We start from the raw sequence: 27,052 nt of genomic DNA on the forward strand, positions 1-27,052 counted from the left end.
CATTATTGGACATCACATACATAGCAGCCTACACTGTGTGTTGTACCATTTATATTTGTATTACATTATAAAGCTCACTCATTTTCCCTCAGAGCAGGTGAACAGTTAACTGGCTATCTACCTCCCTATTTTTATGCAATATGGAAAGAGTAGGACACAGTAGGCTACTGTAGAACTACAGTTACAACACTTGAATATATGAATTTATGTTTGAATTTGCAGGGTTGCAGGGTTACAAGGTAATTGAGGTAGATATGTACATATAATTAGGAATTAAGTGACATATAGTAAACAATTTATGTTTATGTTGTGTGTAGATAAGGCAACTGGAGAACTGGTTAACAGTCAGTGGTCTGTCTGACTGATTCATTGTGGAGCTGCCGATGTAGCTTCGCGATATCACTGTCATCCCTGCTGCCATCCTCTCAGGCACGGACAACTTTACTGACACTGCTCTTACACAGCTGAGTGCCAAATTCATTCTGAGCTGTATGATTAGAACACTACTAACCTCTAGTGACAGCATTCAGGTACTACTGCATCAGTTCATTCCATTGCTGCATGCAACATGATTGAAACACTTCAACGCACTTCCTCAAGCAAACATACAGCTTTGCAAATGTTCCTACCATCCACATTAAATGGGAGGCATTTAGTCATGTTTATTCACTAATAGTTGCAAACCTCTCCTCTCCTAGACATCTAACTAAGCCTGCCTGAGCAATGGTCTTATGGTAGTTAAAGCCACACTGTCAAATGTGCACACATACCACCAAGAGTGGGCCTACCAATTAAATGATGTTTAATAACTCATATTCTGTAGCTAGCCAGCCTACATAATCCACAACAATGGCCCGCCCGTAGCCTGCTATAGAAACTAGCTCAATTCTACATTGCTGGATATGGCATGTCTGTAAAGAAGAAAACAGAAATCTGAGTGATATTTAATGTAGATACATGTTGCAGTAAGGACATGCACTTCTTAATATTTTAGAAGATTTATTATGTATAGTTTTGCAAGTACATTGACTACATCAGTGCAGAATAAGAGCAACAATCAAAGTAAGTGACAGCCAGGACAGTTTGCCTTAGAATCCCCTCTCCTTTCCTAATACAGTACCTTATGAGTAACAAATACAACCTCTACAATATAAATGAATAAATCAACTATTTACATAGGCTTTAAAATGTTTCTACTTTGCACAAAAAATACTTTGCAAATCAAATCTAGGCATCATTATAATCAAAATATAGTTGCATCAATATATATTTTCTCCTTTTTACTGTGATTACAAGCATTCAATTTTAGCATAATGTATTACATGGTATTAAGTGTACAGATTTTAATAGTTCCTTAAATGTGTTCTGTTGTTGTTCTATTAATGTTGCATGGTTTGTATGTATATCATTACGTATTCATTTTTTCAGACTCATAATCATTTATACCTTATATCTATATATGGCTGCCCAGAAGTCGAATAAAGAGCAGACATCAGAGGTCATTCATAAATGCATATGGCAGTGGATTAACAAGTTCCTCTTCATTATATGTACAGCAAAACAATTTGCAGAGATGTCTAAAAACAGCAATGGTCTCAGTGGTGTGCAATTCCATGGTAACAGAGTGACACTGAGACTCAGATATTTTACTTTAAAATGTATGTCAAACCAAAATCAATGATTGCAAAGTTAAACAAACTATACAACTCTATGCACAACGACTACTTTTAAAGCTGCATTACGTAACTGTTTGGGCAACGGGACCAAATTCACATCTAAATGTGAGTTATAGATCTGTCCTTTTCTTTGAAAGCAAGAAGTGGTAGATCTGTTCTATGTGCGCTATTTCTATGCTTCCAGTTCTTACTTTTCGTTTTTGCGTCTTATACTTCCAGTTTTGTACACCAGCTTCAAACAGCTGAAAATGCTCTATTTTTAGTTATGGAAATATATTTCACAGCGGTTTAGATGGTACAATGATTCTCTACACTGTACATGCTTGTTTTGTCACAAACTGAAATTAGGCAAACTATTACAATTTCTGCAAACCAGGAAACAACCACCAAAAATGCTGGTAACAGAATGAGGCAGAAACTCTCATTCTGTTATAAAACTTTGCATTTGCACTGTTCTTCAAGTAAATTTATTTTTGTAAAATGTTCTGATTTTATGCGAAGAAAGTAGCCTATGTCAGATAAAAAAAATTCACAACAGGCCTGATGGAAATAGCAAATTTGTCAGTAAACTTATTTTTTTTGACAAAACTAAATAAGCTAGACAAGGTGGGATCTTTTTGTGTCGGTAAAATTAATTATGCGAGAAATGGTGATGGAAACGCTTTTATGTGCAAATATTTACTGTATATAAAAACCATCATATTGAAGTCAATTGGAGTCACATGATGCTGCAACCTGAACTCAGGGGTATACCTAACATAGTAAATGTATATCTGATACACATCATACAATATGTTACGAATTTGCAAAAGGTATGATATGTGAAGAATTCCAATTTGTTGTGGCTAATGTTAACTAGGTGGCTAGGTGGTTAGCGCTAATGTTTGCTAGGTGGCTAATGTTAGCTAGACTAGGGGTTACGGATTAAGGGTTATGGTTAGGAGTTAGGTTAAAGGGTTAAGGTTAAGGTTAGGGAAGGGTTAGTTAACATGCTAAGTAGTAGCAAAGTAGCAAGTAGTTACAAAGTTGATAATTAGCTAAAATGCAAACGTTGTCCATGATAAGATTCAAGCAGACAACCTTTCGGTTGCTAGACTTTCCTGTTATACACCCACCCCGACCAGCCACCTTACATTTGTTTTTGCTTTATGTAACCTTCTGTCTTATGTAACCATACCAAACTAATTTGTATGCTGTAATTGCGTTTACTATGTTTCGTCTAGTCTATGAGACCAGGCTGAATGCTATTGTGTGGTCCACCCACCATGACTTTGGAAGAGGCAAGTCACCCGATAGATGTCAGTATTGGATGACCATTCATGTCTGAGGAAGTTGGGAGACGATGTGTAAAGCATCTGCCAAAGGCTGCGTATTCGAATCCAGCGAAAGAAAGTTTTTTAAATATTTTTGTTTTATGTCTGTCACAATCCTTAACCTTTACCTTAACCATTTGGAGTTAATGCCTAACTTTAATAATTCTGAGTTAATGCATAAACTTAAAGAAAAATTCCACCCAGAAACGAACTTTTGGTATTTGTTTCATTAGATCATTGTTGACATAGTCCCAAAATGTTTTGCTTATCAGCAATCAAATTGTCAAAATATGTAACTTTCAAAATATAGAAATCATCCCTGTATGCTGCAGATTGCATCATACGGGGATGATTTATGTATTTTGAAAATTACATATTTTCTTTATGCAGATTTTTGAATATTCGCATGAAAATCTGTCGCCAATTGGATGGAAACCTAGCTGCTGTCACTCTGTTACTGTAGAATTGACCTGATCTCAGTGGTAGTAATTACATTGAAGTGACAAAGTTGGCTTTTACATCGCTACCTGTATCATGGGCTTGTATGCCAATTTGTGAACTTATATAGTGTACTCGGTAAACACTCAAAACATTGAACTGTATATATTAAAACTTGGTCATAAATTAAAGCACAATTAATAAGAGCACAATAATAATCTGACTGATATTACTCCTCAATGGAGGGATTTATCATACTGTATTCCTCCCAGTCACTCCAATTCAGCCCCATCAAAAAATGTCATTTTCTCAGACTGCATAGTGTCTTTCATCTGTTTGATAGATGAGGCTGTTTCATCTGAGATGGGCTCAGCCCCAAACACATGTGTAACTTTTTGGGTTATGAAAACCGTTTCCCTGTCAGTGCCTGACATTTCCATAACTACATGCCTCTCAATAACTGTTTGCCCTTTACTCTGTGTTTTGTTGGTGTCGTCCACTGACCAAGATGCAGAAGAAACTCCAGCGGTCCCTGTCTGCAATCCAAAATCTGTTAAGAGCGTGGCCTTCTGTGTGTCTGGTATTGCTTGTATATTGGATGTGCTGACATGTGTACCAGACTCCAATTTTAGGGTGTCCACTGATGAGGAGGAAACTCCGGAGGACATTGGAGTGGTGACTTTCTCTGCCAAGTAGGGTTCAAAGGCGATCAATTTTGTCCTTGCTGTGGAGGTGATGACATCACCCTGTACCTCAGTGGCAATAGAGTCAGAGTATTTCACTGTGACTTTGGTTGGAGAGGCCAATGATGGACCAAATTGTTCGCTTGTGACTGTTGAACTAATATCTGCAAAAGCATCCGATGAGTGTACTGAAAAGGTCAAGCTGACGTCCTGTTCCACAGAGTCAGGGCTTTTCTCACTTCCTTCTTTCTCAGAAGTGTATTTTTCTAAAGTCTTGGTAGATTCTGAAGAAGATAGTCCAACTGTGGGAAACTTAAACCACCCAAATTTAGATTTTTCTTTGGCTTCTTCCTCTTTATGCATAGACTGGGTTTCAACACTGGTTTGAGCATTTAGTTCGGTTTTCCCTGAGGCTGTTATATCTTCCCTTGAGCCTGTGAGCTTCTCTTCCACTTCCTCTAATTTGGGAACATCAAATTCAACATCAATGCTTCTTAATACCTCCCCAAATGTTGTCAAAGTCAACTTTGGGGATTTCTCTGGTTCTTGTGGTTTCACTTGAATCTCATAATTCTCCAAAATAACATTTGGATTTATATCATCATGTTCATTCTCAGGTTTGGATTTTGAAATGCTCAATCTGGGCATTTTGAAGCTTGGAAGTTTGAATTTACTAGGCGAGCCTTGACCTTTACTGGGTGATTCTTGACCTTTGCTGGGGGACCCATTGCCTTTATCATCAATTGTCAGTTTTGAAACTTCAACTTCAGGAACATCCACTTCGGCTATTGCCATTCCACCTTTAACTGAGTGCCTTTCAGATCCAGCATCATGTAACTGTACTTCTCTAGATCCTTTAATGTCAACTGTGTCCCCGTGTTCCGGTAAATCAATTTGTAATGAAGCTCCAAGTAGTTGATCTATAATTTCTACCCCAGGCACATTAATATCCTTCTCTTTATCAGAGACATCGACTACAACCTTTGACGTTGCACCAAATGTAGGGAATTTGAATGTTGTCATTTTGAATGCCATCTCTGATGTTTGTAGTTTTCCATCAACTGATAAACCTTCATGTTTCATTTCAACTTGACTCTCCAGAGCTTTCATTTCCACCTCAGGCTCTTTGACCTCCACATTTCCCTCTGGAAGTGAAATGTTCACCTTTGGAAGACTGACATCAACCTCAGGTGATTTCACTTCTGGTTTGGAAAACCATCCAAATGACATCTGTGGTATGTTCATTTTCACATCAATTCCTGTAGCAGCTCCATCGGGCATTTTAATTTCACCAGAAGGCACTTTGAGTTCAACGCTAGGTGGTTGGACCTCCACGCTGGCCTCTGGTAAGGTGACTTCTATGACTTTCTTTGATAAACTTAAATCCATCTCAGGACCTTTTACCTTTGGCAATGACATTCCAAACGTTGATAGTTTGAATATACTTCCTTGTCCCTCATGTTCAACATCATGTTTAATTTCAACTTGAATCTCTGGAGCTTCAATTTCCACCTCAGGCTCTTTGACCTCCACCTTTCCCTCTGGAAGAGAAATATCCACCTTTGGAAGACTGACATCAACCTCAGGTCCTTTCACTTCTGGTTTTGAAAATCCAAATGTGGGGAATGACATTCGGGGCTTTTTCATTTTCACATCAATATCTTTAGAAACTGCTTCTGGTATTTCAACTTCAACAGAGGGCACTCCTACTTCAACATCAGGTAGTTGGTCTGCTCTTCTCTCTGGTAAGTCGACATCTACATCTGTCGTTGAGACACTTAAGCCAATTTCAGGACCTTTAACATTCGGCAATGAGATTCCAAATTGTGGTAGTTTGAACTTACTTCTTTGTCCCTCAAGCTCAATTCCATGTTTCATTTCAACTTGATTTTCTGGAGCTTTAATTTCCACCTCTGACTCTTTGACCTCCACCTTTACCTCTGGAAGAGAAATATCCCCCTTTGGAAGACTGACATTAACCACCGGTGATTTCACTTCTGGTTTTGAAAACCATCCAAATGACATCCGTGGCTTTTTCATTTTCACATCAATCTCTGTAGCAGCTCCCTCAGGCATTTCAACTTCACCAGAAGACACTTTGAGTTCAATTCTAGGTGGTTGGCCATCCGCGCTGGCCTCTGGTAAAGTGACAATTTCAAGTGTTTTACTCTTCACATCCACATCTATAGATGGGCCTTTAAGGTCAACACTTGGCTTTTCAATGTTAATGGCTGACATTGTCAGCTTGGTTTCTGGAATTTCAGATTCATGAACCTTGATGTCCTTGTCCACATCAGGTACCTCTACTGTGATGTTTGGAGCAGCTGCTCCAAATTGAGGGAATTTAAAAGTTGGCATTTTGAATCTTGAGGGGGAGCCTACAGTATCTTTCACCTCAGCTTGAATCTCTGGAGCTTCAATTTCTACCTCAGGCTCTTTGACCTCCACCTTTTCCTCTGGAAAAGAAATATCCACCTCTGGAAGACTGACATCAACCTCAGGTGCTTTCACTTCTGGTTTTGAAAATCCAAATTTGGGGAATGACATTCGGGGCTTTTTCATTTTCACATCAATATCTTTAGAAACTGCTTTTGGTATTTCAACTTCAACAGAGGGCACTCCGACTTCAACATCAGGTAGTTGGTGGTCTGCTCTTCTCTCTGGTAAGTTGACATCTACATCTGTCTTTGAGATACTTAAGTCAAATTCAGGACCTTTAACCTTCGGCAATGAGATTCCAAATTTTGGTAGTTTGAACTTACTTCCTTGTCCCTCAAGCTCAATTCCATGTTTCATTTCAACTTGATTTTCTGGAGCTTTAATTTCCACCTCTGACTCTTTGACCTCCACCTTTACCTCTGGAAGAGAAATATCCCCCTTTGGAAGACTGACATCAACCTCCGCTGCTTTCACTTCTGATTTTGAAAACCATCCAAATGACATCCGTGGCTTTTTCATTTTTACATCCATTTCTGTAGCAACTCCTTCAGGAATTTCATCTTTACCAGAAGGCACTTTGAGTTCAGTGCTATGTGGTTGGACCTCCACGCTGGCCTCTGGTAAAGTGACAATGTCAAGTCTTTTGCTCTTCACATCCAGATCTATAGATGGGCCTTTAAGGTCAACACTTGGCTTTTCAATGTTAATGGCTGACATTGTCAGCTTGGTTTCTGGAATTTCAGATTCATGAACCTTGATGTCCTTGTCCACATCAGGTACCTCTACTGTGATGTTTGGAGCAGCTGCTCCAAATTGAGGGAATTTTAAAGTTGGCATTTTGAATCTTGAGGGGGAGCCTACAGTATCTTTCACCTCAGCTTGAATCTCTGGAGCTTCAATTTCCACCTCAGGCTCTTTGACCTCCACCTTCCCCTCTGGAAGAGAAATATCCACCTCTGGAAGACTGACATCAACCTCAGGTGCTTTCACTTCTGGTTTTGAAAATCCAAATTTGGGGAATGACATTCGGGGCTTTTTCATTTTCACATCAATATCTTTAGAAACTGCTTCTGGTATTTCAACTTCAACAGAAGGCACTCCGACTTCAACATCAGGTAGTTGGTGGTCTGCTCTTCTCTCTGGTAAGTTGACATCTACATCTGTCTTTGAGATACTTAAGTCAAATTCAGGACCTTTAACCTTCGGCAATGAGATTCCAAATTTTGGTAGTTTGAACTTACTTCCTTGTCCCTCAAGCTCAATTCCATGTTTCATTTCAACTTGATTTTCTGGAGCTTTAATTTCCACCTCTGACTCTTTGACCTCCACCTTTACCTCTGGAAGAGAAATATCCCCCTTTGGAAGACTGACATCAACCTCCGCTGCTTTCACTTCTGATTTTGAAAACCATCCAAATGACATCCGTGGCTTTTTCATTTTTACATCCATTTCTGTAGCAACTCCTTCAGGAATTTCATCTTTACCAGAAGGCACTTTGAGTTCAGTGCTATGTGGTTGGACCTCCACGCTGGCCTCTGGTAAAGTGACAATGTCAAGTCTTTTGCTCTTCACATCCAGATCTATAGATGGGCCTTTAAGGTCAACACTTGGCTTTTCAATGTTAATGGCTGACATTGTCAGCTTGGTTTCTGGAATTTCAGATTCATGAACCTTGATGTCCTTGTCCACATCAGGTACCTCTACTGTGATGTTTGGAGCAGCTGCTCCAAATTGAGGGAATTTTAAAGTTGGCATTTTGAATCTTGAGGGGGAGCCTACAGTATCTTTCACCTCAGCTTGAATCTCTGGAGCTTCAATTTCCACCTCAGGCTCTTTGACCTCCACCTTCCCCTCTGGAAGAGAAATATCCACCTCTGGAAGACTGACATCAACCTCAGGTGCTTTCACTTCTGGTTTTGAAAATCCAAATTTGGGGAATGACATTCGGGGCTTTTTCATTTTCACATCAATATCTTTAGAAACTGCTTCTGGTATTTCAACTTCAACAGAAGGCACTCCGACTTCAACATCAGGTAGTTGGTGGTCTGCTCTTCTCTCTGGTAAGTTGACATCTACATCTGTCTTTGAGATACTTAAGTCAAATTCAGGACCTTTAACCTTCGGCAATGAGATTCCAAATTTTGGTAGTTTGAACTTACTTCCTTGTCCCTCAAGCTCAATTCCATGTTTCATTTCAACTTGATTTTCTGGAGCTTTAATTTCCACCTCTGACTCTTTGACCTCCACCTTTACCTCTGGAAGAGAAATATCCCCCTTTGGAAGACTGACATCAACCTCCGCTGCTTTCACTTCTGATTTTGAAAACCATCCAAATGACATCCGTGGCTTTTTCATTTTTACATCCATTTCTGTAGCAACTCCTTCAGGAATTTCATCTTTACCAGAAGGCACTTTGAGTTCAGTGCTATGTGGTTGGACCTCCACGCTGGCCTCTGGTAAAGTGACAATGTCAAGTCTTTTGCTCTTCACATCCAGATCTATAGATGGGCCTTTAAGGTCAACACTTGGCTTTTCAATGTTAATGGCTGACATTGTCAGCTTGGTTTCTGGAATTTCAGATTCATGAACCTTGATGTCCTTGTCCACATCAGGTACCTCTACTGTGATGTTTGGAGCAGCTGTTCCAAATTGAGGGAATTTTAAAGTTGGCATTTTGAATCTTGAGGGGGAGCCTACAGTATCTTTCACCTCAGCTTGAATCTCTGGAGCTTCAATTTCCACCTCAGGCTCTTTGATCTCCACCTTCCCCTCTGGAAGAGAAATATCCACCTCTGGAAGACTGACATCAACATCAGGTGCTTTCACTTCTGGTTTTGAAAATCCAAATTTGGGGAATGACATTCGGGGCTTTTTCATCTTCACATCAATATCTTTAGAAACTGCTTCTGGTATTTCAACTTCAACAGAAGGCACTCCGACTTCAACATCAGGTAGTTGGTGGTCTGCTCTTCTCTCTAGTAAGTTGACATCTACATCTGTCTTTGAGATACTTAAGTCAAATTCAGGACCTTTAACCTTCGGCAATGAGATTCCAAATTTTGGTAGTTTGAACTTACTTCCTTGTCCCTCAAGCTCAATTCCATGTTTCATTTCAACTTGATTTTCTGGAGCTTTAATTTCCACCTCTGACTCTTTGACCTCCACCTTTACCTCTGGAAGAGAAATATCCCCCTTTGGAAGACTGACATCAACCTCCGCTGCTTTCACTTCTGATTTTGAAAACCATCCAAATGACATCCGTGGCTTTTTCATTTTTACATCCATTTCTGTAGCAACTCCTTCAGGAATTTCATCTTTACCAGAAGGCACTTTGAGTTCAGTGCTATGTGGTTGGACCTCCACGCTGGCCTCTGGTAAAGTGACAATGTCAAGTCTTTTGCTCTTCACATCCAGATCTATAGATGGGCCTTTAAGGTCAACACTTGGCTTTTCAATGTTAATGGCTGACATTGTCAGCTTGGTTTCTGGAATTTCAGATTCATGAACCTTGATGTCCTTGTCCACATCAGGTACCTCTACTGTGATGTTTGGAGCAGCTGCTCCAAATTGAGGGAATTTTAAAGTTGGCATTTTGAATCTTGAGGGGGAGCCTACAGTATCCTTCACCTCAGCTTGAATCTCTGGAGCTTCAATTTCCACCTCAGGCTCTTTGATCTCCACCTTCCCCTCTGGAAGAGAAATATCCACCTCTGGAAGACTGACATCAACCTCAGGTGCTTTCACTTCTGGTTTTGAAAATCCAAATTTGGGGAATGACATTCGGGGCTTTTTTATTTTCACATCAATATCTTTAGAAACTGCTTCTGGTATTTCAACTTTAACAGAGGGCACTCCGACTTCAACATCAGGTAGTTGGATGTCTGCTCTTCTCTCTGGTAAGTTGACATCTACATCTGTTTTTGACACACTTAAGTCAATTTCAGAACTTTTAACCTTCGGCAATGAGATTCCAAATTTAGGTAGTTTGAACTTACTTCCTTGTCCCTGAAGCTCAATATCATGTTTCACTTCAACTTGACTCTCTGGAGCTTTAAATTCCACCTCTGGCTCTTTGAAGTCCACCTTTCCTTCTGGAATCGAAATGCCCACCTTTGGAAGACTGACATCAACCTCCGGTGCTTTCACTTCTGGTTTTGAAAACCATCCAAATGACATCCGGGGCTTCTTCATTTTCACATCAATCTCTGTAGCAGCTCCCTCTGGCATTTCAACATCACCAGAAGACACTTTGAGTTCAACATCAGGTGGTTGGATCTCCACGTTGGTCTCTGGTAAAGTGACATCTATGTCTTTCTTCGATACACCTAAATCGATCTCAGGACCTTTTACTTTTGGTAATGAAATTCCCTGATTTGGCAGTTTAAACTCACTTCCTTGTCCCTCCAGTTCAAGTCCTTTAGTCTTCACATCCACATCTATAGATGCGATCTTAACACTAGATTTTTTAAAGTAACTCTGTTTCTCAAAGTCAACTGCATGAACTTTTCCTGATATTGACAGCTTGGGTTCTGGTCTTTCAGTTCCATGAAGTTTGATATCCTTGTCCACATCAGGTAACTCTACTGTGACGATTGGAGCAACTGTTCCAAATTTAGGGAATTTTAAAGTTGGGATTTTAAATCTTGAGGGGGACCCTACAGTATCTTTCACTTCGACTTGAAGCTCTGGAACTTCAATTTCCACCTCAGGCAATTTGACCTCCATGTTTCCCTCGGAAAGAGAGATGTCTGGTTTTAGCACACTAACATCATCCTCTGGGGCTTTAACTCCAATTTTGGGGAATGATATCTGTCGTTTATTAATTTTCACATCAATATCTTTATAAACTTTTTTTGGTATTTCAACTTCAACGGAGGGTACTTCGACTTCAACATCCGGTATTTGGATGTCTGCTCTCCCGACATCAACAGATTGGACATCAATGCCCATAACTGCTCCTTTAATGTCAGATGAAGGTACCTCTGGCATTGTTTCTGAGCATAAAGTTCGTATTGTAGGTGTTTGATGGTCTGTCACATGAGTTTTGATAGTGGAATATTCCGAATCTGGTACTTTGTTGAGTTTAATTTCAGCCTCTGACATTTTCATTTCAAGGTGCAATGCATTGCTTTCATCTTTGACCTCATCCTTCTTTTCCACCGAGGTGTCTCTTTTTGGTAGTCCAATCCCAATGTCTGGGAATCTAATATCCGTTTGTGTTATTCCAAACCTAGGCATTGAAATATTTGCTTTCTTTGACTTCTTATCTAATCCTTTAGTGTAAGTGGCAGGTATACGATTTCTCTCCTCAGATGTGATGGTTGGCCCCTCAGGTACTGGTACTGCCAACTTAGGCTCCAGAATTTTACCAGTCTCTTTTTCCTTTTCCACTTTGTTGGGAGTTCTTCTTTGTTGTATAGTTTCCATTCCAGCTTTCTCTACGTTCTCCCGTTTATGGAGTTCAATTTGGATTTCATCTTCATTGGTCTTTCCAGCTTCCTGTTTTGTTTTTGTATCGTCTATTTCTGTCATAGTAATAGGTTCATGAGCACCTAGATCAAAAAGTTGGGTCTTTGGCAATTTGAATGTGGTAACTGAGCTCCTGCTCAACTTTTCTGGTAAAGCATTTATGTCACTCTTTTTGACATACGTGTCCAACTGTGCCTTTATGTCTGTGATTTTAGATAGGGTGGCATCTACTCTTTCTGTATTCACGTCTGTCATTGTGATTTGTTGATGACCAGGCAGGCCTGCAATGTCACCCTTCGGCAGCTTGAACCCTGGCAATTTGGAGACAGCGTCTTTAACTCTATCAACGTCTATAACCATCTGTACAGTCTGCGCCTGGATTTCTTCAACAGGAAGAGTGAATGCTGTTTTAGGCTGTTTTATCACTGGGGCCTTGATGCTAGTTAATGATGCATATTCTATGCCTGGGATCTCAATATCCTCACGGCTTGGAAGTATCTTTAAACCCTTATCCTCAACTGTAAGTCCTTTCACGTCCATTTCTACAATCTTCACGTCTGTCATTTTTATGGGTTTGTCAGTAACAAAGTCAGCAGGATCCACCCTCTGCAGTTTAAATTTGGGAGCAGATCTTGTACCAATTTGTGCTAAAACATCATCAATGCTTCTCTCTGTAGGTAACTTTGAAGCTTGTATTTCCATCTGCGAGTCAGGTTCCAATGTAATACTGATGAGCTTAGCATGTATGCTAATTTCCTGTGCATTCACATCAGTTTTAACATATGTTTCTTTCAAGTGTTGTTCTTGTCTAATCTGAGGGGATTTCCTGATAAGTCCTATATCTGACATGTCAAGGCAGATGTCTACTTTTGGCATGCTCATTTCCATATCAGTGGAGGGTAGGGTTTTCCCTGAACTCTCATTAATGATTACTTGAGTGTTGATCTCAATTGGGAGTTGACACTCCTCCAGCTCCGTATGTGATACTACTGTTGGGCTCAGCAATGTATTGTCATGTGCAGACAGATCAGATGTTATCATATCTGCTCTTGGTGTCTTCAGGCTTTTTAGTGATAATTTTACTGGTATGTTTTGCTTGTGTTTGTCTTTCTTCTCATTTCCCTTGAATGTAAACTTTAGTTCTGACCTCTCTTTATTCTCTTTCTTCTTTTTCTTTCCCTCTGGAGATTTCTTGGTTGAGGGACTTTCTTGATCAGCAAGAGCAACTGTTATGTCTGTGGTTTTCAAAGTTTTGTCCAGACTAATGAGTTCTACCTTGTGTTGTTTAGTTTCAGAGCCTGCCAGGTTTGGAAGAATGCATTCATTTCTTATCTTGGTGGATTCAATTTTTTCAGATTCTGATTCTAATACATATACTTGAGATGTATCTACTGATGCACTCTCTAGACCATCCGGTGAGTGTATGTCATCTTGACTCTGTTGGTTTTCCATACCCTCTACACGTTCTACAGTTAGTATGTGTATGTTCTGGTCCGGCTGCTCAACAGACATGCTCTTGCGGCCCTTCATCTTCATGCTTGATATCTTTATCTTATGCTTCTTTGTCTTTCCCATAACAGCCTCCTGAGATTTTATTGGCGACTCTGTGTCACTTGTTGTAGGGCTAAGCTCCAGCTTCCTCTTATCATCTGCCTCTGAAGTACTGTGAGACCTCTTAAAATGGGACTTTTGACTTTTGCTGAAGGAGGGGAACTTGGGCCAAGAGATTCGGTCACCATGCTTTTTTGTCTTTGAATGTCCCCTCATTTCCGGAGAGGAACCTTCTTCCACCTGTAGGATAATAAAAGTGAATAGCTGATTGATTGCTGAAGGAGAAAAAGAGCCAAAGACATAACACTAATCTACATATCCAGAAAAAGAACATAGTGTTAGTTACTTGGATGATTTCAAGGGCTGGTTCACTCTCAAGGGTGGATGTCTTCATTGGTTTGCGTTTCAGAAGTAACTCCATCTTGTAAGGCTGGGCATGTTCCAATATCTGTAGAGCATCTTCATATGTAACATCGTCAAAATACACAGTGGCACTGAGTATCTGATCACCTGAATGAACAAAAGGAAGACATAGAAATACCAATAAATCAACATTTGAACTGTAGAACTCTAACATATACGATCATTCAAAGACAAAAATGTGGGAGTCTCTTACCCTGGATAGCAAAAACAACCTTGGCTCTGTTACTTCACATTTAACCCATTTCACTCCACATTTCACCGATATGTCCTTTGCTTTCAGGTTAACTTTTTGGTCTATAGGCTACTTTTTTGGTTCAGCGTCTGAAAGAACATGGTATGAGCTGTTTGTCTGCTTACCCTCATGTACACTAAGAAGCTTTGAAGCTGGTGACTCTGGCCTCACTTCCTTGATGAAGATTCCCTCCTTCCCTCCACTTACAACAAGGCCCTCGGCACATGTCTCTTTTGCCATTTTCACAATCACTCCTGACTCTGGGCTCTGAGTTTACACAAAAAAAAATAATGAAAGAAAAACATGAGAAGTGTTGAAATACCAACATGTTATGTACCACAAATGAAAACCTGAAGCCATGCTTCTCCATGAGTTAAAGATAATGCAGACTTGTCTGACCTCCAGTTGACTCATCTTGGCAGGGGAGCGCTTTTCAAACAGGGACCCAAAACCTCTCTTTCCTTTTTTGCCACTCCCACCTCCACCCTAAAATGAATGTTAAAGAAATCAGACGGTCTGACAAAAATCCACACTGCAAGTCAACATGATGATTGGATGAAATATACAGCATTGTGTACCTGTTTATCACTGTCCTTGTATTTGTCAGTCTCAGGGTATTCATCTACAGGGGAGGATCCTTGAGGGCGAGGTCTCTCCCCCTCTATAAACTCAGATGGCTCTTCACATATCTACAACAAAAATGTTAAAAGTAAGTTCTTTTTGTTACTATATGGAGATTAATTCAAATGAGTTGGGTGTCTTTCCCATAGTCTTTAGTATTCACATGATGTCCACCAATGCAAACAATAGGTTTGCCATATCAGTAGAGCCACTCACTGAATCATCCACCGTGTCAGGCTCTGGTCCCTTCAGCCTTCGTCCGGACCCTACTCAAAATAAAGAATAAAAAGAGAAAAATAATAAGAGCATATTTAGTTCAAGGTAAACCACCACAGTTCTCAAATGGTTGCAACCCACTGGTTGGTGCTTATTTATAAAATCCTCTTAGGCCTCACTCCCCCCTATCTGAGATATCTGCTGCAGCCCTCATCCTCCACATACAACACTCGTTCTGCCAGTCACATTCTGTTAAAGGTCCCCAAAGCACACACATCCCTGGGTCGCTCCTCTTTTCAGTTTGTTGCAGCTAGCGACTGGAACGAGCTGCAACAAACACTCAAACTGGACAGTTTTATCTCAGTCTCTTCATTCAAAGACTCAATCATGGACACTCTTACTGACAGTTGTGGCTGCTTTGCATGTTGTATTGTTGTCTCTACCTTCTTGCCTTTTGTGCTGTTGTCTGTGTCCAATAATGTTTGTACCATGTTTTGTGCCACTACCATGTTGTGTTGCTACCATGTTGTTGTTATGTTGCTACCATGCTGTGTCATCATGTGTTGCTGCCTTGCTATGTTGTTGTCTTAGGTCTCTCTTTTTGTAGTGTTGTGTTGTCTCTCTTGTCGTGATGTGTGTTTTGTCCTACATTTATACATATCTTTTAATTGTTTTATTATCCCAGCCCCCGTCCCCGCAGGAGGCCTTTTGCCTTTTGGTAGGCCATTGTCACGCCCTGACCTGAGATATCTCGGTTTTCTTTATATTTTGGTTAGGTCAGGGTGTGACTAGGGTGGGTACGTTAGTTTTTGTATTGTCTAGGGTTTTTGTAGGTCTAGGTGATTTGTATGTCTATGGTGGCCTGATATGGTTCCCAATCAGAGGCAGCTGTTTATCGTTGTCTCTGATTGGGGATCATATTTAGGTAGCCATTTTCCCTTTTATGTTCGTGGGTTCTTGTTCTATGTTTAGTTGCCTGTATGCACTACTCATATTAGCTTCACGGTTCAGTTTGTTATTTTGTTCGTTTGTTCAGTGTTCATTCTTAAATAAAGAAGAATGTACGCATACCACGCTGCGCCTTGGTCCGATTCATACGACGAACGTGACAGTCATTGTAAATAATAATTTGTTTTTAACTGACTTGCCGAAATATGAAAAGAAACTGCAACTTAAAATCTTAACCGTCATTTGGATTGAAGGGCTCCAGGGCCAAGAACAAGTCTTTCAAGAGGAAGGGAAGGAATCATAGGACACTTCAGTATCAACTCTTACATAAATACCAGTAAAGGTAAAACAAAAATAGACTAACGCCAAGTAACATAAAATAAAAAATAAAGCCTCAGAATATCTCTCATTAGGTAACCAGGTATTGGAGAAGATTTCCATGTTTTGTTCACATCTATTGTGAATATTATCGGGATATAACATTATCAAAATATTTCAGATGATCGTCCCTCCCTCCCTGTCTGACCAGGGTATCAGAGTTCTTTAGAGATACTAAAGCCCAGGAGGAGATTATTGGAAGTTCTTCCTGGCAAGAATTCCCAAAGGAACCAGCTTCCACAGCTGCCTGTTAAGTGATCCACTCTATTGATCTTGAGATTTAACTCAAAATTTGCCTTGAAGTGTACAGTAGGTAAGGGAGTGTCGTTTTCAAAATGTATCATCCGGATCAATGTGATTGTTATTATTATCATCTTTGATAGACAATCATACTGTGATCATATTTTCCATTGTCAAGTTACCCCTGTGCTGATGCCAATTGAGTATCCATTTCTGAGAAATAAAACAAATATTCAAGAACAAATAATGCTATCAATGTTATCATATTAGCTGCTGAGTACCTCATGGTTGGACTGAAGCTTCACAATAAGCCTACTGTAAGTCACTGGTCAGATCATTGCAGCGGTGAAAAGCAGTGGTATCTCATAAAATCAGAAGATGCAGTGGGGTTGAATAAACTCTTTTCATGTTGACGTGAAAATCAAGATTGTCTATCAAAAATGCTTTGTTACAGGTGAGACAAGTTCCCCGCTCAGTATTATCCAATGCTGAGTTTACATTCTGAGATGTTGTGTGTGATATTGATTGACTTAGACAAGTAAACATGTTTGATGTGTTCTGGTCAAAACATTGCAAGCAATAAAGTGTAGAGAGCCCAAAACATGTATGAAAACATTCACAATATTTTTGAATCGTAAATTAATTGACGTTGTATGCCACACTTGAAAACATGCTGGTTAGTTTGAGCGATAAGTAATAGGGAATTGCTGTGTATACAATTCTTTGTTTGCTTGTGAGTTTGTGTGTATACAGTGTAAGGACAGACACTGACAGACGAGAAGCAATTACAGGGAGTGAACGTTAAATAAATAACTGACATGAAACAAACAAGGACAGCGTCTGGACAGGGGAAACATAACAACAATAATGCTGACACGGGGATCAAACCGAGGAACAGACAGATATAGAAGGAGCAATCAACAAAGTAATTGAGTCCAGGTGAGTCCAAAGAAGCGCTGGTGCGTGTAACAATGGTGACAGATGTGCGTAATGATGGGCAGCCTGGCGCCCTTGAGCGCCAGGAAGGGGGAGCGGGAGCAGGCGTGACATACACTATGTGTAGGAACTTCCTATTGAAAGGGTGTGTCATTCCCTTAGCAAGTACCTTATGAGGATCAAGGCTCAGGTGGTTCAAAGGGAGTCACACTATGCAGTAGAACAACTTTTTAAACATGACCATGTGTCAGTGCTGTGTCAGTGTGTCAGTATTAAACTGCACATACAGTGCCTTCAGAAAGTATCCATACCCCTTGACTTCTTCCATGTTTTGTTGTGTTACAGACTGAATTCAAAATGGATTAAATAAATAAAAATCCTCACCCATCTACACACTATACCCCATAATGACAAAGTGAAAACGTGTTTTTAATGTTTGCAAATGTATTGAAAATGAAATACAGAAATATATGTTTTACATAAGTATTCAGACCCCAATTAGCCAATACGTCTACTTTGTAGAAGCACCTTCGGCAGAGATTACAGCGGTGAGTCTTTCTGGGTAAGTCTGAGAGAGCTTTCCACACCTGGATTGTGCAACATTTGCCCATCATTTTTTACAAAATTCTTCAAGCGCTGTCATATTGGTTGTGGATCATTGCTAGACAACCATTTTCAGGTCTTGCCATAGATTTTCAAGTAGATTTAAGTCAAAACTGTAACTCGGCCACTCAGGAACATTCAATGTCTTTTTGGTAAGCAACTCCAGTGTAGATTTGGCCTTGTATTTTAGGTTAGCGTGGAGATTTGTCCTGCTGAAAGGTGAATACATCTCCCAGTGTCTGATGGAAAGCAGACTGAACCAGGTTTTCGTCTAGGAATTTGCCTGTGCTTAGCTCCATTCCGTTTCTGTTTTGTCCTGAAAAACTCCCCATTCCTTAACAATTACAAACATACCCATAACATGATGCAGCCACTATGCTTGAAAATATGGAGAGTGGTAACTCAGTAATATGTTGTATTGGATTTGCCCCAAACATAATACTTTGTATTCAGGACAAAAAGTGAATTGCTTTGCCACATTTTTTGCAGTATTACTTTAGTGGCTTGTTGCAAACAGGATGCATGTTTTGGAATATTTGTATTATGTACACAACTGGTCGAAAGTTTTAGAACACCAACTCATTCAAGGGTTTTTCTTTATTTTTACTATTTTCTACATTGTAGAATAATAGTGAAGACGTCAAAACTATGAAATAACACATATGGAATAATGTATTAACCAAAAAAGTGTAAAGCAAATAAAAATATATTTTATATTTGAGATTCTTCAAATAGCCACCCTTTGCCTTGATGGCAGCTTGGCAAGCTCTCAACCAACTTCATGAGGTAGTCACCTGGAATGCATTTCAATTGACAGGTATGCCTTGTTAAAAGTTAATTTGTGGAATTTCTTTCCTTCTTAATGTGTTTGAGCCAATCAGTTGTGTTGTGACAAGGTAGGGGGGAGGGGGGCATACAGAAGATAGCCCTATTTGGTAAAAGACCAAGTCCATATTATGCCAAGAACAGCTCAAATTAGCAAAGAGAAACAACAGTCCATCATTACTTTAAGACATGAAGGTCAGTCAATATGGAAAATGTCGAGTTACCAGCCTCATAAATTGCAGCCCAAATCAATGCTTCACAGGGTTCAAATAGCAGACACATCTCAACATCAACTGTTCAGAGGAGACTGTGTGAATCAGTCCTCCATGGTCGAATTGCTGCAAAGAAACCACTACTTAAAGATATCAATAAGAAGAATAGACTTAGTTGGGTCCAGAAACACGAGCAATGGACATTAGAACGGTGGAAATTTGTCCTTTGGTCTGGAGTCCAAACTGGAGATTTTTGGTTCCACCCGCCGTGTCTTTGTGAGACGCAGTGTGGGTGAACGGATGATCTCTGCATGTGTATTTCCCACCATAAAGCATGGAGGAGGAGGTGTCATGCATGATGTGGCGGTGCTTTGCTGATGACACTGTCTGTGATTTATTTAGAATTCAAGGCACACTTAACCAGCATGACTACCACAGCTTTCTGCAGCGATACGCCATCCCATCTGGTTTGGGCTCAGTTGTTTTTCAACAGGAGAATGACCCAAAACACCTCCGTGCTGTGTAAGGGCTATTTTACCAAGAAGGAGAGTGATGTAGTGCTGTATCAGATGACCTGGCCTCCACAATCCCCCGACCTCAACCAAATTGAGATGGTTTGGGATGAGTCGGACCGCAGAGTGAAGGAAAAGCAGCCAACAAGTGCTCAGCGATGTGGGAACTCCTTCAAGACTGTTGGAAAAGCATTACAGGTGACGCTGGTCGAGAGAATGCCAAGAAGAATCTAAAACATAAAATATATTTTGATTTGTTTAACACTGTTTTGGTTACTACATTATTAATATGTGTTATTTCATAGTTTTGATGAATTCACTTATTCTACAATGTAGAAAATAGTACAAATAAAGAAAAACACTTGAATGAGTAGGTGTTCTAAAACTTTTGACCGGTAGTGTTGATACTTCCTTATTTTCACTCTGTCAATTACTGTAGGTTAGTTTTGTGAAGTAACCACAATGTTGCTGATCCATCCTCAGTTTTATCCTATCACACACATTAAACTCTATAACTGTTTTAAAGTCACCATTGGCCTCATGGTGAAATCCCTGAGCGGTTTCCTTCCTCTCAGGTAAATGAGTTAGGAAGGACACTTGTATCTTTGTAGTGACTGGGTGTATTGATACACCATCCAAAGTGTAATAAATAACTTCAACACGCTGAAAGGGATATGACTGTTGTTGTTTTTTACAGATCTACCAATAGGTGCCTTTCTTTACGAGACATTGGAAAATCTCCTTGGTCTTTGTGGTTGAACCTGGTTTGAAATTCACTGCTCGACTGAGGGACCTTACAGATAATTGTATGTGTGGGGTACAGAGATGAGGTAGTCATTCAAAAATCACGTTAAACACTATTATTGCACATAGAGTGTCCATGCAACTTACTATGTTACTTGTTAATCACATTTGTACTCTTGAACTTATTTAGCTTGCCCTAACAAAGGGGTTGAATTCTTATTGACTCAAGACATTTCAGGTTTTCATTTTTTATTAATTTGAAAAACATAATTACACTTTGACATTATTAGGTATTGTGTGTAGGCCAGTGACAACTAAATCTAAATTTAATCCATTTTAAATTCATGCTGTAACACAACAAAATGTGGAAAAAGTCAAGAGGTGTGAATACTTTCTGAAGGCACTATACATGTAACTAAATTATAAATACCTGATGGTATTTGAGAAACAATTTAAGCATTTAGCAAGATTGCCACACTGAAAAGAGATTCACTATGTTTGCCTCTGACATTCCACAGCCTAGAGTCCGGCCTAGACATTAACCACATTTCCATCCACAGTTTTCATGCGAGTAAAGTCATACCATATAAAAAAAAACTCACGACCACTGTGATAGAAACAGGAAGTTTCGGTACAATTTTAAATATGCGAGAAATGGTAGTGGAAATCCCTTCATGGGCAAATATTGATATAATAACCATCATGTTGAAGTCAACTTTGAGTCACGCAATGATATGGTGTGGTCCTCCCACTATGACTCGTAAAACCATGCAGTTTATTAGGCTACAGATGAAATAAATTATGATAAACTTCATAGGGTGGAGAAAGTGCACGATGATGAGCTTGATGCTCCTTTTCAATAAATATCGAGGGTCTTATTCTGGTGACTTGATGATCGATGCTTTACTGCCGTTTGACAAATAAAAATATTCTCACTCTAATCCATAATAATCTCATCATATAGACTAGCCTACCCACACAGCCTACCCTCACTGTAGGGTATCTGCTAGCTGTTGGCTAGAGCACATATGCCAAGACTAGAGTAGGCACATTTGCTATTTAACGCAATAGTTTTTGTGACAAAACTATTGTGACAAAAATCAGTAGAGTTAAATATAGGATGGAAACACACTGAACTTTCAATTTTTATTTAGGTAAATTAAAAAGTAAGCAAAAAAAGTCAATATTTTGTGCACCACGTCATCACACACTGATTTTCATTCGCAACAAGCCCGTTTGGTGGAAACACAACACTAGTGGGAAAATGCACATATTTTCTTCATGCAGATTTTAGAATATTCGCATGAAAATCGGTTGCCAATTAGATGGAAACATAGCTAGTGTTGTGAAATGTAAAAATCATCATTAGTCCATAATAATCATGATGTCAACACCAGCAGTCAAGACAATAAAAGAAGCCATCAAAGTGTCTGCTCCCGAGTGGCGCAGCGGTCTATGGCACTGCATCTCAGTGCTAGAGGCATCACTACAGACACTCTGGTTTGAATCCAGGCTGTATCACAACCGGCCCGGATTTGGCCGGCTCATCTTTGTGCACTTTTTCCACCCTATGAAGGCCGTCATCGTAAATAAGAATTTGTTCTTAATTGACTTGCCTAGTTAAATAACTACTACTACTACTATGTTTGCTTGTCCAACACAGGTTCAGCCAAGGCTAATTCAACCACATAAGAACACTTTCATGGAGAAATTCTTATATCAAGAGGGCTTACCTGAAGGAAATATCTCACCCTTAAAGCTAAAGTAGCAACCTGCTTTATCCATTTAATACCGCCTCAGACAGATTCCACTCAACCATTCCAACCAACAGACTGAATGAAACTCTCAACATAGCTGCTATGTTTTTGCTCCCAAGAGAGTAGGAGCAACCAGCCTCTGATGAAGGGTGGATACTGCCCACTTTTTGGGTTCCAGTTCAGTTGCACCTCAGCCTTCTAGATCAATCTTGTAACAGTATGAGTAACACACAGCAGGGGACAGTCTGCCAAATCCTAGGATTGGAGATGAAAATCATATTTTAAATACTTCTCATGAAGGTGTGGATGTTCTCCAAAATACATATCTGTATATAACCCTTTCCACTCATACAAGGGATGTACACCGCAGCTATAAATATAGAAATATTATGTCAACTTTACAGTATTTAGTCATTTCCACTCTCATCTCACAGAGACTTCTTTACACACTTTTTTCTCCAGATTGACTGATTTTCAGCAAACACTGTATACATGTTCAGAGAGAAGGGTAATAATGGAGTGGGTCATGACTGTGGAGAGAGACAGTGGACTCTGTGTTCTCTGAGGAACAAGGGAACTCTCCCTGTGTGGGCTGAATGGAAGGGCATACTTGAAATAATCCTGAACAATTCCAAATTGATATCGCAATAAAAAAATAGCCAGAATTGCTGATGTTCATGTTATATTATATTTTGTTGGCAGGGGCTGGCATATATTCCTCATACCAAGACTGGCACTTAGCGTGGAGAAACTCCCTACTCAAATATTTGTCATATGGGTGCAGCAGAAAGGTGACACACTAAAAGAATCTAAGTGAATTCACTGTCTGCCGTACTTTATATAAGTTGTCCCTACAAACTGTGTTGACATAGTAATTGCATACTGTAGGCAGGTGTAGTTAGGTAACCAGTTTTATTGTTGGTGTGTGATTGTACATTGAGTTTTATGTGATTACACATTTAAATGATTCCTTTTGCAGGCCTTAGATTTGTCAGCAAACTCTCCGTTACTGTACAATTTAAAAGGTCCCCTCAATGTTCAAATGTATTTGCACATCTCTAAAATTGTGCAAGTCACAAACAATTATAGCAGTTGGGTAAGTAATCTGTAATAATGTCTAACCACATCGTACATGACAATGTAATTACTGTGTAAAACACATTGTTTTAGTGACACATATAAAGTGGGACCAAATAATGAATTCTGCATTCCATCAGGTAATACCATAAATCAATGGCCATTCAAGGACAGGGCCCAACTCACAGACACGTACTGTCTGCACATTTCTGCTCTGTTTGTCCTCTGCTGTTCAGGACTCAAAACACATTAATCTATATGACTATTACTTTATAATAGCAAAAGATTTTACATTGTAAAGATTTGACAAAACCGTAAAGGGAATATGTTGGAACATTTCATTGAGTTAATCTAGCATGACTCACGTCGGGTGCAACTGCACCATTGTTTTTGGGTGTGGTCACCCTCAAGGCTGCGTCTAGCTAGCTAATGTGCTAGGGAATGGGCCTCAGTCTCCTCCCTGAACAACGTGTTAGGCTGTAAAACTAATTGTTACTCTCAGTCTTAAACAGAGCCAACATCAAATAATAAAAAGTCATGCTTCTACACCTCGTGCTTCTACACCTGCATTGCTTGCTGTTTGGGGTTTTAGGCTGGGTTTCTGTACAGCACTTTGTGACATCAGCTGATGTAAGAAGGGCTTTATAAATACATTTGATTGATTGAAATTTGGTTGATGTGCAATTTCCTGTTAATAAATGGGATTGCACCTTGATATGTATCAACAGTGGCTACATAACTATTTTGTAATTATATATACTGAAATAAATAATGTAATAATAAAAACCGGGAGCACTACTGCATCATTTTTTCCTATAACAACTTTATCAAACATCTTCTCTGAACATAACCAGCTGACCCATGACCCTTATTACAGCCATTAGAGTGTATTTTCATCCTCATAGGCCCTGGGAGGACCCTGAGCTCATTAGTCAAATACATTAGCATAATTAATTACATGTCCCTCGTTTACAGGGAAGCAGGGCATGATTCTTATCCAATTTTATAAGAGACACAAGCTCCTTTCTCTGGGGGGTGGTTTGTTTGCATTTAAAGTATAATCAGATTTCTGACAGGGAGAAAAAAACAGAGTTGGATTTCTCCCCACGATTATGTGGACATGGGACTGTGATCCCGTATGCTTTCAATCTAGCAGGCCACAACATTGAATTGATACTCACCGAACGTGGCAGGAGTTTCATAATGGTTTTGGAATTCAACTATCAGAATTAAGCCCTATTCTCACATGATGCCCTCCCAATACTAGTACCAAAAATAGCCCCACTGGGAGAGAGTACGTGTCCATGCATATATTACATTTAGAAGCAAACAATAAGTGAATACCCACCCTCTAATGGGACCTGTACTGCTGAATACTTCTATACAAAGGGGCAAAGTACAATAATGTGTCTATAAAAGTCAACAACATCCCCCAGACTGTCTGTAAGAGATTGACAATGTATATGGTGTATAATTGATGATATCGTTGATGATATCTTAAATGGACTTTCAATGGGCTCTAATGCTGAGTAGACCATCTATTACAGTAAATCTGGGCCAGTATTTGGCACAGGTCTCTGCTCAGGGGAGAGGGCACTTATATCTTATTAGATCATCCCCATCCCTGCCCCATTTTGGCTTCAGTCCCTCCCAGACCTAGGAATTCACTTTCCTCCATAACCTTGAACCTGTGCCCAAGTAAAGCACTTTTTGTACAAAAGTATGATACACTAAATACTGCATTGTAAATGGAATGCTTATATTTGTCCTGTTACACACAAGTGTGTAATGGAAATGTGTTTCTTGTACATCCCAACTCCCCCTGAGACACCCACAGGGAGTGCGGTCACAGCCAGGGGCATCACAGGAGAAATTAGGGTTAAGTGCCTTATTTAACGGCACAGCAACATAGATTTTTACCTTCTAGGCTCCGGTATTCAAACCAGCCCAACACTCTAACTTCGAGGCTACCTGCCCCACAATGCATACAAAATCAATCAGAAAGCAATGCGAAATTCACAATAGTGTGTTGTGTAAAAAGATTACAAATGCATTTGTTCAAATAAATAACGGAAGTTCTTTCAGGACAGTTATGTCCACCCAGTGTGCATTACAAAGTGGTGAAAGGTAGCTAAAGCTTCCAGATATTCTAATTACAAACAGATAGGTGTAAAACAAATCCTTGAGTCAACATAGATTCATCAGACACAGGCAATCTTCTCCACCATCTTTGGGAAAGTAGTCACTTAGAGTTGTTTGGTCAGAGCCCAGTTGGATTCACGCATCTACACAGTTTTTGTGAGGGCAGTTCATGTTGTAATATTATCCCACTGGACACAGACGTCAGTTCAACATCTAGTTTTGATTAACATTTGGTTGAGTTGTCAACTAACATGAATTCAAAGTGAAATCAACAAAAAATGTCACCCTGTCATTGGATTTAGGCTAAAAGATAGGTTCAAAAATACACAATTCCCTTAAGTTGATGACTTTTTGTAAATCCAATCAGTTTTCCACATTGATTCAACGTCATCACAAAGATGTTCTTTGTTGAAATGGCTTGGAAACCATGTTGATTCAATCAGCTTTTGCCCAGTGGGATGGACCCTTACAGATTATGTTAGAGAATAACATTGAGATGATATGCACTGCATTAGTCAAGAAAATGTAATTATTTAAGTCAAGATAATATGCAAAAATAAACATTATTTGAACATGTCAAGGACAAAATAATTTAAATGATCAAAATCTAATAACAATGTCCACAAATCTAGCATTTAAAGAAAATACAAATCCATAGCTAACATTGGAAAGGCACAACATATTCTTAGTGATCATAAAGGAAAGTTTTATTATCACAATTTCAACAAAAGATCAATTACTTTTTAACCTTCCCAGAAATGCTTGCAAAACTGAATTCATTTTAAATGGTTCAAGCAAACATGGGCTATGTTACAAACTTTCAATGAGTTCAGCCTTCAGAATTTGTGTCTATATTAAACTTAAATAAGTTAAGTTTACATTGTGAATGACAGATGGTGAACTGTGCATTCATCATTTGATACATTCTGCCTGGGCTCTTGGATAATAACTATACACCTAGAAAAAAGTACATCAACTCATGTAAACAAATCAAGCTCATCCCTACGCAGCAGGCACACCCAGGCAGCACACTGCAGACACACCCATCCACACACTGCAGGCAAGCAGACAAGCAGCAGGTCAGCAACACGACTCAGCACTCTGCTCTTAGCAGCAGCAGCCTCCCAACACACTCACTCACATGCTGAGCTCTAGCGCTGAATCAAGGAATAGTTGAGGACAACGATAGAAACAGAGATAGGAGAGAGAGGGATACCCACCTGTGCCCAGCGAGCCATGCCAGTTGGGGAAGCCCAGGTTGAAACAGTCGCACATATCTTCGGTCAACCGGGGTCCTGGGAGGGAGAGGGGGTCCTGTCCTGGGACTGGCAGTCGGCAGCACAGCGGCCCTGCCCTGGCTGCTGATGAGCTCTGGCAGTTTCCCTGTCCTGGCAGGACTGGAACTGCAGCCTCTGCCTCAAACTGCCTTCTCTCAGTCAGTCACAGCTGGAAGGGATGAGTCGCAGGACCAGAGAGAGAGCGAGAGAGGAGAGTGAAGGAGTGAGCGAACAAACAAGCGGCCGGCGAGACAGAGGGATTTCTGCAGCATCCACAGTCGGAGCAGTCCACACTGGAGTGACGCAGGGCTCTTCTAATCTCTCCTGTAAAATAGACCTC

General features: G+C 39.9%; 1 protein-coding gene across 1 annotated transcript; it reads right to left on the reverse strand.

Annotated features, from left to right (window-relative positions):
* Window positions 1-979: 979 nt before the first annotated feature.
* On the reverse strand, window positions 980-27,022 carry LOC129812989 (neuroblast differentiation-associated protein AHNAK). The gene is made up of 7 exons (XM_055865074.1): window positions 26,656-27,022; window positions 15,062-15,111; window positions 14,803-14,913; window positions 14,624-14,710; window positions 14,350-14,491; window positions 13,916-14,079; window positions 980-13,809 (listed from the first exon to the last, which is right to left on the reverse strand). The coding sequence occupies exons 1-7, from the start codon at window positions 26,708-26,710 to the stop codon at window positions 3,700-3,702; spliced, it is 10,719 nt and encodes a 3,572-aa protein (XP_055721049.1). The 5' UTR covers window positions 26,711-27,022; the 3' UTR covers window positions 980-3,699.
* Between the last annotated feature and the right edge of the window lie 30 nt (window positions 27,023-27,052).

The sequence above is a fragment of the Salvelinus fontinalis genome, chromosome 16 (genome assembly GCF_029448725.1).
Source record: "Salvelinus fontinalis isolate EN_2023a chromosome 16, ASM2944872v1, whole genome shotgun sequence".
Taxonomy (NCBI): Eukaryota; Metazoa; Chordata; class Actinopteri; order Salmoniformes; family Salmonidae; genus Salvelinus; species Salvelinus fontinalis.